This window comes from Calidris pugnax, unplaced genomic scaffold (genome assembly GCF_001431845.1).
Source record: "Calidris pugnax isolate Ruff unplaced genomic scaffold, ASM143184v1 scaffold371, whole genome shotgun sequence".
Taxonomy (NCBI): Eukaryota; Metazoa; Chordata; class Aves; order Charadriiformes; family Scolopacidae; genus Calidris; species Calidris pugnax.
The window spans coordinates 1,134,710-1,149,589 of NW_015091373.1; the positions used below are offsets into that span (position 1 = coordinate 1,134,710).

General features: G+C 53.9%; 1 protein-coding gene across 1 annotated transcript in view; it reads left to right on the plus strand.

Moving 5' to 3' along the window:
- Nucleotides 1-14,880, plus strand: part of MEF2D (myocyte enhancer factor 2D) — a 69,714-nt gene that overhangs the window by 16,313 nt on the left and 38,521 nt on the right. The window contains exons 2-3 of the mRNA XM_014961244.1: nt 591-794; nt 13,875-14,012. Of these exons, the coding sequence (XP_014816730.1) occupies nt 591-794; nt 13,875-14,012 (342 nt within the window). The remainder of the gene's footprint in view (nt 1-590; nt 795-13,874; nt 14,013-14,880) is intronic.

Here is a 14,880-nt window from a genome sequence, read left to right on the forward strand (position 1 = left end):
GGGTGCTGGGAAGCAGGAGAAGGATGGATGGGTGGGGGGAGAGCGGTGCAGAGCACCCTGGGCTGCTTTTTGGGGTGACTGAGCCCCCCCACTTCACCTCTGCAGCTCCCAGGGTGGGGTACTGCAGCGCGTGGGGAGGAGATCTGCACTGCTTGAATATTCAACTTTAAAAAAAAAAATCAGGAAAAAAAAAAGAAAAAGGAAAAAAAAAAAGAAAAAAGAAAAAAAAAGAGCCAACAACCCGCAGCCCCCGGCCAGATGGTAACTCTGCTGGGGATTTTGCTGAAATTTATTTTCTCTCGATTTGGCAATATGTGATTTCCAACGCTGATAATCATCTTTGTGCTTGTGGAGTGTCTGCCTTTGGAAGATCCCAAAATAGGCAGCGATATCGAGCCGGGTGGAAGGGGGAGGCGGGAAAGGGGAGCTCGGGGCTGGTTGTCCAGTTGGGGAAACTGAGGATGGAAGATTCCCTCTGCCCTCCCCTTCCTTTTGCTCTTCTTCCAGTGGTCATCCCAGCTTTTTCTGGGAGGTGTGGGGTCCCTGGTGGCGTGGGCACGGCTTCTGACCGGGGTTCTCCTTCCTTTCAGGTGACCTTCACCAAGCGCAAGTTCGGCTTGATGAAGAAGGCCTACGAGCTGAGCGTCCTGTGCGACTGCGAGATCGCCCTCATCATCTTCAACCACTCCAACAAGCTGTTCCAGTACGCCAGCACCGACATGGACAAGGTGCTGCTCAAATACACCGAGTACAACGAGCCCCACGAGAGCCGGACCAACGCCGACATCATCGAGGTGAGGCCGCCCGTCCTCTTTGCCGTCGTGGTGGAGCCCGGGCCGGGGCCAACACCGCAGCTTGGTGGGGATGGGAGCCAGCAGATCTCCAACACTGGGATGATTTTGCATCTTTTTAGTCCAGCCTACAAAAATACTCAGTTCTGGAGAGAGTTTGAAGCTGTCTGGAGTAGTGTGTTGATCTGCTGCCGTAAAATTGAGGTGCAGGTTTGCTTTGTTGGACGTCACCGTGGTCCAGGCAGACCAGGGATGGTTTTGGAGGCCTCTCCTGGGGCTGCTCTACTGGGTTCCAGAAATACTCAGTTCTGGGTGGTGGAGTTTGAAGCTATCTTGAGTTATGTGTTGGTTTACTGCCATAAAATTGAGTTGCAGGTTTACTTTGTGGGACTTTGCCATGGTCCAGGCAGACCAGGGATGGTTTTGGAGGCATCACCCAGGGCTACTCTACTGGGTTCCAGAAATACTCAGTTCTGGGTGGTGGAGTTTGAGTCAATATCTCAATTTATGTGTTGACCTACTGCCATAAAATTGAGGTGCAGGTTTTCTTTCTGGGACTTTGCTGTGGTCCAGGTAAACCAGGGATGGTTTTGGAGGCATCTCCTGGGGCTGCTGCCCTGGGTTCCAAAAATACTCAGTTCTGAATGGTGGAGTTTGAGGCTTTCTTGAGTTATGTGTTGATCTGCTGCCGTAAAATTGAGATGCAGCTCTACTTTGTTGGACTTCACCGTGGTCCAGGCAGACCAGGGATGGTTTTGGAGGCATCTTTTGGGGCTGCTGTGCTGTATTCCAAAAATAGTCAGTTCTGGGTGATGGAGTTTGAAGCTGTCTTGAGTTATGTGCTGATCTGCTGCCGTAAAATTGAGTTGCAGATTTGCTTTGTGGGACTTTGCGATGGTCCAGACAGACCAGGGATGGTTTTGGAGGCCTCTCCTGGGGCTACTCTACTGGGTTCCAGAAATACTCAGTTCTGAGTGGTGGAGTTTGAGTCAATCTCAATTTATGTGTTAATCTGCTGCTGTAAAATTGAGGTGCAGGTTTGCTTTGTGGGACTTTGTGATGGTCCAGGCAGACCAGGGATGGTTTTGGAGGCATCTCCTGGGGTTGCTGCACCGGATTCCTCGGTTCCTCTTGTTTCAGACACCGGGGTGAGGTTGTGGGAGGGCACCAGTGGCTGAATGACAGTCATTCAGGCTGGGAGGGACCTTTGGCGTGCTCAAAGCATGGCCAACCTCAGGGGGAGGTGGGGTTGCTCAGGGCTTGCTCGGCTGCATTTTGTGGTTCTCCAAGGGTGAGTCCAGTCTGACTGAGGACACCGTGTCCAAACCCCACCGACGCCAAGGCCACCTCCTCCTCCAGCCTGGTGCATCTCGGCCAGACCACTCGGGCTTTGATTTCATGAAGGAGAAGGGAAAAACCCAACCTACCTCCTAAATCTTGATTTTTTTTGCTTTTTTTTTCTCCATGAAATGTGTCTTTTTCACAGAATCACATGGGGTTGGAAGGGACCTCTGGAGATATCTGGTCCAACTCTTTGCCAGAGCAAGTCCACCCAGAGCAGGTCCCACAGGAACATGTCCAGGTGGGGTTTAAAGGTCTCCAGAGAAGGAGACTCCACCACTTCTCTGGGCAGTCTCTTCCAGGGCTCTGCCACCCTCACAGGAATGAAGTTCCTCCTCATGTTGAGGTGGAACTTCTAATATTCAAGTTTATTCCCATTTCTTCTTGTCCTGTCTCTGGACACCACTGGAAAAAGCCTGGCCCCATCCTCCTGACACCCACCCTTGAAGGATTTCCAGGCGTTGATCAGATCCCCCCTCAGCCTTCTCTTCTCCAGACTCAAAAGCCCCAAGTCCCTCAGCCTTTCCTCCCAAGAGAGATGCTCCAGGCCCCTCATCATCCTCGTAGCCCTTTGCTGGACCCTCTCCAGCAGTTCCCTGTCCTTCTGGAACTGGGGAGCCCATAATTTTGAGAGGCTTGGACTTGGAGGTTCTCCCCTGCTTGTCCTCCCCCTTCCCTCCTGCCGCAGAAGTGCCTTGAGCCGTGGCCGAGCCACCAGGCAGGACCTGTGGGGGTTTGGAGACTCTTCTGCCAGGGGGCCTGGGAGATGGTTGAAAAAAAATGTCCTTTTTTAGCCTGTTTCAGGCAGGTAGTGCCCGTGGGCTGTGAAGACGCCGGGGTTTTGCAGGCAGGGCTCCCCGCCGTGCTCGGCAGCGCAGAGGATGCTCGGGCTCGCGGCGTCGGAACAGATTTGTCTTGGCCTAAAAATACCGTAAACATTTTGGGCAGCGTTCTCCCTTCCCTTATGGTCCAAGATGCAAACACTCCCCGAGCCGACGAGTTACACACCGTCCTTGGCACCCAAAGAAATAGCTGTGTTTGCACCACATGAAAAATAGCTGGAGCTGAGTCCAAAGCCGGGGAGAGGAACATCGGGAGCGGAAGGATGTTGGTGGATAGCTATCTTGAGTTATGTGTTGGTTTACTGCCATAAAATTGAGTTGCAGGTTTACTTTGTGGGACTTTGCCATGGTCCAGGCAGACCAGGGATGGTTTTGGAGGCATCACCCAGGGCTACTCTACTGGGTTCCAGAAATACTCGGTTCTGAGTGGTGGAGTTTGAGTCAATATCTCAATTTATGTGTTGACCTACTGCCATAAAATTGAGGTGCAGGTTTTCTTTCTGGGACTTTGCTGTGGTCCAGGTAAACCAGGGATGGTTTTGGAGGCATCTCCTGGGGCTGCTGCCCTGGGTTCCAAAAATACTCAGTTCTGAATGGTGGAGTTTGAGGCTTTCTTGAGTTATGTGTTGATCTGCTGCCGTAAAATTGAGATGCAGCTCTACTTTGTTGGACTTCACCGTGGTCCAGGCAGACCAGGGATGGTTTTGGAGGCATCTTTTGGGGCTGCTGTGCTGTATTCCAAAAATAGTCAGTTCTGGGTGATGGAGTTTGAAGCTGTCTTGAGTTATGTGCTGATCTGCTGCCGTAAAATTGAGTTGCAGATTTGCTTTGTGGGACTTTGCGATGGTCCAGACAGACCAGGGATGGTTTTGGAGGCCTCTCCTGGGGCTACTCTACTGGGTTCCAGAAATACTCAGTTCTGAGTGGTGGAGTTTGAGTCAATCTCAATTTATGTGTTAATCTGCTGCTGTAAAATTGAGGTGCAGGTTTGCTTTGTGGGACTTTGTGATGGTCCAGGCAGACCAGGGATGGTTTTGGAGGCATCTCCTGGGGTTGCTGCACCGGATTCCTCGGTTCCTCTTGTTTCAGACACCGGGGTGAGGTTGTGGGAGGGCACCAGTGGCTGAATGACAGTCATTCAGGCTGGGAGGGACCTTTGGCGTGCTCAAAGCATGGCCAACCTCAGGGGGAGGTGGGGTTGCTCAGGGCTTGCTCGGCTGCATTTTGTGGTTCTCCAAGGGTGAGTCCAGTCTGACTGAGGACACCGTGTCCAAACCCCACCGACGCCAAGGCCACCTCCTCCTCCAGCCTGGTGCATCTCGGCCAGACCACTCGGGCTTTGATTTCATGAAGGAGAAGGGAAAAACCCAACCTACCTCCTAAATCTTGATTTTTTTTGCTTTTTTTTTCTCCATGAAATGTGTCTTTTTCACAGAATCACATGGGGTTGGAAGGGACCTCTGGAGATATCTGGTCCAACTCTTTGCCAGAGCAAGTCCACCCAGAGCAGGTCCCACAGGAACATGTCCAGGTGGGGTTTAAAGGTCTCCAGAGAAGTAGACTCCACCACTTCTCTGGGCAGTCTCTTCCATGGCTCTGCCACCCTCCCAGGAATGAAGTGCCTCCTCATGTTGAGTTGGAACTTCTAATATTCAAGTTTATTCCCATTTCTTCTTGTCCTGTCTCTGGACACCACTGGAAAAAGCCTGGCCCCATCCTCCTGACACCCACCCTTGAAGGATTTCCAGGCGTTGATCAGATCCCCCCTCAGCCTTCTCTTCTCCAGACTCAAAAGCCCCAAGTCCCTCAGCCTTTCCTCCCAAGAGAGATGCTCCAGGCCCCTCATCATCCTCGTAGCCCTTTGCTGGACCCTCTCCAGCAGTTCCCTGTCCTTCTGGAACTGGGGAGCCCATAATTTTGAGAGGCTTGGACTTGGAGGTTCTCCCCTGCTTGTCCTCCCCCTTCCCTCCTGCCGCAGAAGTGCCTTGAGCCGTGGCCGAGCCACCAGGCAGGACCTGTGGGGGTTTGGAGACTCTTCTGCCAGGGGGCCTGGGAGATGGTTGAAAAAAAATGTCCTTTTTTAGCCTGTTTCAGGCAGGTAGTGCCCGTGGGCTGTGAAGACGCCGGGGTTTTGCAGGCAGGGCTCCCCGCCGTGCTCGGCAGCGCAGAGGATGCTCGGGCTCGCGGCGTCGGAACAGATTTGTCTTGGCCTAAAAATACCGTAAACATTTTGGGCAGCGTTCTCCCTTCCCTTATGGTCCAAGATGCAAACACTCCCCGAGCCGACGAGTTACACACCGTCCTTGGCACCCAAAGAAATAGCTGTGTTTGCACCACATGAAAAATAGCTGGAGCTGAGTCCAAAGCCGGGGAGAGGAACATCGGGAGCGGAAGGATGTTGGTGGATGGCAAGGAAAAGAACCCAAAACCGCGCCGGGCTCGGCACGTCGCGCCGGCAGAGCCGCCCCGGAGCAAAACCCCCCGGGATGAGGCAGGTTTTGAGGCCGCTGGAGCATCTCTCCTCATCCTCGGTTCATCTTGGAGCAGGGTTAGGGCTGCTCGAGGATTTTTACTCTTTTTTTTCTCCCAAATCGCCCACCCTGGGGGCTGATTTCCATCTCCCCTCTATGCCCACCACACACAGACCTGGTTTATCTTGTGTTTCTTGGTGGCTCCCAGTTGAACTTGACTCTTCCAAGGGCCCTTCTCATCCTCGAAGCTTCCCCAGCATCAAGCATTTATTGAGCCCTGAAGGCAAAGACTGGAAATTTCCTACCAAATAGGATTTTCCATGGATTTTAAGGGGTCGCTGCACGTATCTGCCTTCCCCGTGATGCCTGTGGCCCCTTCCAACCCTGGGTGGCTCTGGCAGCATCTTGGAAAGGGTGAGGAGCAGCCGGGACCTGGGTGAATCCAGGCAGAAGCCTCTTAATTTTATTTTCCTGGAGGAGGGGGATTTGATTTTATTTTCCAGCGGTGGCTCCGGAGGTTTGGCCAAATGGGGGTCTCCTCTCCTGGCTGGGCCGGGGGTCTCCTGGGGCCAGAGGTGCTGGTACCACCAACTCCGGGTGGTACAAATTGGTCTGTTCAAATTATGTTTTAAAACAACAGTAAAGATGGGATCCCCCCTCCCTTTTTTTTTTTTTGGTCCTGGGGAGATGCAGCCCCAGGGGGCACTGAGGGATGCTTTTCTGGGATCCCATTCACTGAGGGATGCCACCTCGTGTGGCACAGGGATGCTTTTGAGGGCTTTATCCCCCTGGATGAGTTTGTCCTCTGGGATGAGAGTACCCAGCCCTGGTTCAAGGGGGGGGTTCGACACCCCGGCTGCCTTTTGGGGACCATCCCCTGGGTGGGATGGAGGGGTCACATCCGTGTTTGGGGGATCAGGGATCAGGATTCAGCCGCGCCGTCCCTGCGGCTCTCTCCGTTCCCGGCAAAGTCCTGGTCAGCGCAAGCTTTTAAGTCTGAGAAAATCTCTCTTAATGCAGGGAGGGGGGTTTCCTTAATCAGGCGGGGGACAGCTGAGGCCCCCAGACAGGCACGCTGGGTGCCACGTGCGCGCCCGGGCTGGGATCACGCCGGCTTTGCTCCTCGCTGTCGCTTCTCGTTTCCTCGCGGCCCGGCTGACGTGCCAGCCCCTGATAAGGGACTTGGACGGGAGCAGAGCTCAACGGGCACGGGGGATGCTCCCCCGCCAGTTAAAGTCACACGGCCCTTTCTTCCCTTTCCTCGGCTGAATGTCCCGGGAGGGCTGAGGTTTTTTTTTCCCCTCATTCTCCTTCCTGGGGTTGGCGTTCCCCAGGGTGCGTAAAATCAGGCATTTTGCAGGATCCTGGAGAGGTGGTGAAGTGCAGAGAAGCTTCATCCCCATCTCCATCCTCCTCCCCATCCCCATCCTCCTCCTCACGCCATCCTCCATCCCCATCTCCATCCAGATCCCCATCTCCATCCAGATCCCCATCTCCATCCTCCTCCCCATCCCCATCCTCCTCCCCATCCCCATCCTCCTCCTCACACCATCCTCCGTACCCATCTCCATCCAGATCCCCATCTCCATCCTCCTCCCCATCCCCATCCTCCTCCTCACGCCATCCTCTGTACCCATCTCCATCCAGATCCCCATCTCCATCCTCCACCCCATCCCCATCCTCCTCCCCATCCTCCTCCTCATCCCCATCCTCCATCCCCATCTCCATCCACATCCTCATCTCCATCCTCCTCCCCATCCTCATCCTCATCCTGTCCTATCCTCATCCTGTCCCATCCTCATCCCCATCTCCATCCCCATCCACATCCTCATCCTCACCTTCACCCTCTCCTTAACCCTCCTCCTCCTCTTCCTCTTCTTCCTCCTCCTCCTCCTCCTCCTCCAGACTTCCCCAAAGCCCGGGGCGGCTGCATCTCCCTCCTCTAAGGGAAGTCGACCACATCCTGGTTGAGCATCGTTTCCTCTCACATGTTCTGCGTTTCCTGCTGCTCTCTCACCCTCTTCGGGCTGGAAATCTGCTCCCGCCCCAGCTGGGATCACGGGAACGTGGCCTGGAAGAGCCAGGGCCTCCAGTGGGTCCTGCCGTGGGGGGGGGACTCCTGAGAGGGTGGGGAGACATCAGGGAGACAGGTCGATGATGAGATGATGATTATTTTTTTTTTTGCCACGTGAATTTCTCACCCTGTTTTTTCCCCTTTGAACATTTTTTGCTGTGAAGGAGTTGGATTTGCATCTCCTTGATGTGAGAAATGGTGGCGTTCCACGGTGACAAAAAGGTCTCGTGCCTCTTTGCATCTTCTTTCCTCCCCCTGGAAAAGGGAATGAGGAGGAAGGAGGAGGAAGGCAGCGCCGTCTGGCCCTTCCCTGCTCTTTTCTAAACGACCTTGCAGAGAATCCTGCGAAGGGGAGGCTTTGGGTTTGATTCTCGCTGCCGCAGGATTGTTTCCCTTTTACATCATCCTGTCAAAAAAATGAGAGAAAAAAATAAAAAAAATAATAATAACACAAACCCAAACCCAGCAGCCAAAGCCGGGATGGCTGGAAATGGCATTTTTTTGTTGTCCCAAACCTCTCTCTGAGCAGATGGCTCTGGCTCGTGTCCCGCTGCGACTCGGGGGCCCTGGTCACCCGCCGCCGCCGGTGCTCCCCGTCCCCGTGCTCTGCTGGGCCAGCTCTGGAGAGTGTCCCTGTCCCCTTTGTCCCCTCCCTGCCCGCGGCCCCGTGCTGTGCCCAGGGTGATAAAACCCCATCGCTCGCTGCGGGGAAGGGTTTCCCCCCTGCCCTCTGTGGTCGATGCTTCCCCGATGGGGACGGTGACACTGCAGCCACCACAGCTCGGGGTGCTGCAGGCCGAGCTCGGCGGGGGAGGTGTGGGCCTCAAAGATAATGAATTTGGGACTAATTGTGTGAAGTTTGTGGCCAGGGAGAGGGAGGAGAGCAAGGCTTACGGGGGCTGAGTTGGAGACACCAAATAGATTGGACCTGCAGAGGGAAAGACAGTGGGAAAGGCGGGGAGGGGACGGTGCTGTGAGCTGCTCCCGGGGGGGGGAAGGGGGGTTTCTCTGGGGCTGGGTGAAAAGAGCTGCGTTCACCCCCTTGCTCCGCTTTCCCTCCTTGTGGGAACAACCCCCGGGATGATTTCGTGTGGAATTCAAAAGGGAAAAATGCCACGACTGGCAGCGTCTGCCCATTGCTCTGCCCGGGGGGGAAATATGGGGCAGAGCTGGAGGAGCTGGGAGATGCTTAAAGTGGAAGGTGTGGGGAGAAGTGACGCTCCTGAGGGATGGGGTGGCATCCAGAGGGACATGGACAGGCTGGAGAGGTGGGACCCTGTGACCCTCATGTGGTTCAACCAGGCCAAGGGCAGGGTCCTCAACCTGGGTGGGGGGGCAGCCCCCGGTCCCAGCCCAGGCTGGGGATGGAGGGATGGGGAGCAGCCCCAAGGAGAAGGGTTTTGGGGGGCTGGGGATGGGGGGAAAGGTGGCCATGGGTTGGCAACATGGTCTGGAAGCCCAGCAAGCCCCCCACCCCCTGGGCTGGCTGGGAGATGCTTAAAGTGGAAGGTGTGGGGAGAAGTGACGCTCCTGAGGGATGGGGTGGCATCCAGAGGGACATGGACAGGCTGGAGAGGTGGGACCCTGTGACCCTCATGTGGTTCAACCAGGCCAAGGGCAGGGTCCTCAACCTGGGTGGGGGGGCAGCCCCCGGTCCCAGCCCAGGCTGGGGATGGAGGGATGGGGAGCAGCCCCAAGGAGAAGGGTTTTGGGGGGCTGGGGATGGGGGGAAAGGTGGCCATGGGTTGGCAACATGGTCTGGAAGCCCAGCAAGCCCCCCACCCCCTGGGCTGCATCCCCAGGGTAAGGGGGGGGATTCTGCCCCTCTGCTCCGCTCTGGGGAGACCCCCCCTCCCACCCAGTGCTGCCTCCAGCTCTGGGGCCACCAACAGCAGAAGGACATGGAGCTGTTGGAGCGGGGCCAGAGGAGGGACATGGAGATGCTGGGAGGGCTGGAGCCCCTCTGCTGGGAGGAGGGGCTGAGAGAGTTGGGGGGGTTCAGCCTGGAGAAGAGAAGGCTCCGGGGAGACCTTGGAGCCCCTTCCAGTCCCTCAAGGGGCTCCAGGAAAGCTGGGGGGGACTCTGGATCAGGGAGGGGAGCGATGGGACGAGGGGGAAGGGTTTGAAGCTGAAAGAGGGGAGATTGAGGTTAGATTTTGGGAAGAAATTATTTTGAGGGTGGTGAGAGCCTGGCCCAGGTTGCCCAGAGAAGCTGTGGCTGCCCCATCCCTGGAGGGGTTCAAGGGCAGGTTGGAGGGGGCTTGGAGCAACCTGGGCTGGTGGGAGGTGGCCTTGCCCAGGGCAGGGGGTGGCACTGGATGGTCTTTAAGATCCCCTCCCACCCAAACCATTCCATGATTAAAGCCTTCTGGGCCCCTTTGTTGCTGTGGATTTTAGAAAGGAGAAGGTTGTTGTGCCTCAGCTCTTGAAAATGCAGTTGTGAGGTTCCCTTCTTCCGTGGTGTCAGGGGATGGAGGTTTTTTATCCCACCTCCCGACTCCCAAAGCTGCTGGCAGCCTTTGGCAGAGGAGAGGAGCTTCCAGAGGACGGGAGGGATGACCCTCACCATTCCCTACCAGGGACGGGAGGGCAGAGGCGAGAGATCCCAGTTACTGCCCGGGCAAAGAGAACCCCCGTGAGGTGGGCACAGCCCCTTATTAGACACTGAAGAATCTCCCCAGCTGGCACCTGAAGAAAACCCGGCTTCATCCCTTCCACTCCTCATGGAACAACTTTTTTTTTCCATGTTGCCTCTGAAAGAGAAAGAGAAGGAGGAAAAAACATTTTTTTCAGTTTTTAAAGGAAGGCTCAACTTTCCGTCTTTCGGCTGCATCGGGGAAACAAAAGGGAAAAAAAATCTACAAAAAGCAGTTTCCAAAAAAAAATAAAAAATAAAAAAGCGAAGACATTCCTTCCCCACCGGCAGCACCCGGTCCTTTTTTTGGCCCATTCTAAAAACAAACAAGGACATGTTCAAAAATAGCAAAATAATAGGGAAAAATCCTCGGGAACCTGCAGGAAAAGCCCTGGGAACCTCCTGTTCGTGCCAGGGACTCGGATTCCCACTCACCTTCTCTAAATAACACCATTTAGGGGTACCGGGAATTATTATTAGGTAATTAGGTGATAATAATTAGCAGCAGGAATTATTGGTGACACCCAAAAGGGCTTCGGATGCCACCACGGCCACCAGCGAGCCAGATCCTTCCCTGGTGGGGCTGGATGTGGGTGAGGATTTTTCCCCTCCCCGGCTTAAATCTAAGTAAAGGAGCCTTAAAATTATTGACTGCGAAGGAATAATTTTAATTGAAAATCTTGTGAAAAGCTTCAGGTGGATGGGAAAAGGGCCTGGGGGGGTGGGTTTGGTGCCTGTTGCGTGACCTCCTCCACCAAACCCCCACAATGACCTCCATGTTTCCTGGAGCTCGCAGGTTGATGAAGAAGGATCTGCTCCAGGATCCGTTTTGGCCTCAAAATTAAGCTGTTTATTACTGTTTAGGAAGACAGAGGAGAATTGTCAAGGCTTTTTTTTTGTGTCTGTGTGTTTTTTTAATTTTTTAATTTTTTCCCCCCCTGCTGAATTTGGCATGAAAAGAGATCAAGACTTCCAGGAAATTTTGTAGCTTTGACTTGTTAAAAAAAAAAAAAAAAAAAAAATCAATTGGCAAGGGATGGTTCCATAATAACGCCTAATTGCTTTTGATATTTTGAAAATAAAATGATTAAATGTGCCTGGGGAAGGTGATCTGCAAACCAGCTACTGAGCACCGAAGAGGAGCTTTGGGGGTTTTTGTGTCCATACCCTGTGCAGAGCCCCAGCGTGTAATTACCAGGCTCCTGTTAACGAAGGAGGAGGAGACGGCGCCTCGTTAAGGTTCTGTGGTGGCGCACAGATCATGGTGTGGGGTTTGCTGCCCAGGCCTTGTCACTGTCACCTCCTGGTGTCACCTCACACAGGGCTTGCTGTGCCACAGTCCTTCTCATGGTCCAACCTTTTCGTAAACCAGGGGCAAACTGCTTTTTGCTCATTATTTTGGGCTTTTATTTCCCTATTTTAAGGTTTTTCCCTATTTCTAGCAGGAAAGCAGATGTCATGAAGGTTCATTTCCCCTCCTTGTCGTCGTAGTAATTGTAGGTGACGAATGTGTCTGAGCTGGTGCGGGGCCAAACTCAGCTCTGGTATAAACAGATCCTTTGAAAGGAAAGGAGTTTCTTTCCATCCATCCATCCATCCATCCATCCATCCATCCATCCATCCATCCATCCATCCAGCAATCCATCCATCCTTCCATCTGTCAATCCATCCTTCCATCCATCCATCCTTCTATCTATCCTTCCATTCTTCCATCCATCCATCCATCCATCCATCCATCCATCCTTCCATCTATCCTTCCATTCTTCCATTCATCCATCCTTCCATGCATTCTTCCATCCATCCTTCCATCCTTCCATCCATCTTTGCATCTGTCCATCCATCCTTCCCTCCATCCTTCCATCCATCCTTCCATCCATCCACCCATCCATCCTTCCATCTGTCCATCCATTCTTCCATCCGTCGATCCATCCTTCCATCCATCCTTCCATCCATCCATCCTTCCATCTATCCTTCCATTCTTCCATCCTTCCTTCCATCCATCCATCCTTCCATCCATCCATCCTTCCATCTATCCTTCCATCCTTCCATCTATCCTTCCATTCTTCCATCCTTCCTTCCATCCATCCATCCTTCCATCCGTCCATCCATCCTTCCATCTATCCTTCCATTCTTCCATCCTTCCATCTTCCTTCCATTCTTCCATCCTTCCTTCCATCTGTCCATCCATCTTTCCATCTGTTGATCCATCCTTCCATCCATCCATCCATCCATCCATCCATCCATCCATCCATCCATCCACCCATCTTTTCATCTGTACATCCATCCTTCCATCCATCCATCCATCCATCCATCCATCCATCCATCCATCCATCCCTGCATTGTAATTCCCTAGAGACACCCCAGCATTGAAACCCAAGGGCCGGATCCTGATGCTTTCCCCCCATTGAGGTCATCGACATCTTGGGGCGAAGCCATTAACTGGAGCGAGCCCTCCTCTGTACGGGGCTGTTTCGGGGGGGTCCTGCCCGGCTCCAGCAGCTGCCCGCGTTCCCCGTCCCCACTCCCAGATCTCAAACTGTCCCGATATTAGAGACACCTCAGCGTTGAAACCCAAGGGCCGGATCCTGACGCTTTCCCCCCATCGAGATCATCGACATCTTGGGGCGAAGCCATTAATCGGGGCGAGCCCTCCTCTGTACGGGGCTGTTTCGGATTCAGCATTCCTGAGTTTTCTTGGCTCCGTGCAGGAGGGTCTCACTGTTTCCTCTCTCCTTTGCTGCATATACAGAATTAGGGCCTCCATTTTTGCCCTTTTTCCCCCGCTGAACAAGAAGCACCGGGAGTGCGAGAGCCCGGAAGGGGATGAAGTGTTTGCGTTGACCCCGCAGACGGAAGAGAAATATAAAAAGATTGATGAGGAATTTGATAAAATGATGCAGAGTTACCGGCTCGCAGTGAGTAGCTGGTGGTCTGCAGCCCCCCCTTTAGACCCCCCCCTCCCGGATGCCTCCGGGGGTTGGGGGTGAGTGTGGGATTTTGCATGGCTTTGCTTCGGAGCCCTGCTGTGCCCTGGGAGCCGATGCGTGCAGCCCCCCCAGCCCCGAGAGACCCCCCCCGGGTGAGAGGCACGAGGGGCCACGAGGGTCCCTCCGTGTTCCCACCCGGAGCCGCAGGAACAGCCCTTGGGAAAACCATTCCCATTAGATTCAGCATTCCTGAGTTTTCTTGGCTCCGTGCAGGAGGGTCTCACTGTTTCCTCTCTCCTTTGCTGCATATACAGAATTAGGGCCTCCATTTTTGCCCTTTTTCCCCCAAAAAAGTGCTTTTTCCCTGTACTGACACCCCAGCATTCATGTGAGCTGGTGGTAGGTGCCGACATGTGATCTGGTGGTAGGTGCCAACCCCTCCGGCATTCCCGAGCTTCCTTGGCTCCGTGCAGGAGGATATCACTGTTCCCCCCTCCTTTGCTGCATATGGAGGATTAGGGCCTCCATTTTTGCCCTTTTTCTCCCCAAAAAGGTCCTTTTTCCCTGTATTGACACCCCAGCATTCCTGTGAGCTGGTGGTGTGTGCCGACCCCTCCGGCATTCCCGAGTTTTCTTGGCTCCGTGCAGGAGGATATCACCGTTCCCCCCTCCTTTGCTGCATATAGAGCATTAGGGCCTCCATTTTTGCGGGGGGGTCCTGCCCGGCTCCAGCAGCTGCCCGCGTTCCCCGTCCCCACTCCCAGATCTCAAACTGTCCCGATTGTGTTTTCAGACGTTAAGAAAGAAAGGTTTTAACGGCTGTGACAGCCCGGAGCCCGACGGCGATGACTCCATAGACCAGAGCCCCTTGATGGAGGATAAATACCGTAAAGGCAGCGAGGATCTGGATATCCTGTTCAAGCGATACGGTGTAAGTACCTGCTCCTTGGTCGGAAAACCTTCATTATATGTTCTTTTCTTTTTTTTTTTTGTTTTGTTTTGTATCCTGTGAGCTGGTGGTGTGTGCCGACCCCTCCGGCATTCCCGAGTTTTCTTGGCTCCATGCAGGAGGATATCACCGTTCCCCCCTCCTTTGCTGCATATAGAGGATTAGTGCTTCCTTTTTTTGCCCTTTTTCCCCTCAAAAAGTGCTTTTTCCCTGTATTGAGACCCCAGCATTCCTGTGAGCTGGTGGTAGGTGCTGACCTCTCCAACATTCCCGAGTTTTCTTGGCTCCATGCAGGAGGATATCACCGTTCCCTCCTCCTTTGCTGCATATAGAGGATTAGTGCTTCCTTTTTTTGCCCTTTTTCCCCTCAAAAAGTGCTTTTTCCCTGTATTGACACCCCAGCACTCCTGTGAGCTGGTGGTAGGTGCCGACCCCTCCAGCATTCCCGAATTTTCTTGGCTCCGTGCAGATGGATATTGCCGTTCCCCCCTCCTTTGCAGCATATACAGAATTAGGGCCTCCTCTTTTGCCCTTTTTCCCCCCAAAAAGTGCTTTTTCCCTGTATTGACACCCTGGCATTCATGTGAGCTGGTGGTAGGTGCCGACCCCTCCAGCATTCCCGAGTTTTCTTGGCTCCGTGCAGGAGGATATCACTGTTTCCCCCTCCTTTGCTGCATATAGAGGATTAGTGCCTCCTTTTTTTGCCCCTTTTCCCCCCAAAAAAGGCCCTTTTTCCCTGTATCGAGACCCCGGCATTCCCGTGAGCTGGCAGCGGGTGCTGCCCCCTCGCATCCCTGTAAGACTCAGCCCAGTTGGGGCTATTCCACATTAATTCCACACACACACCCCC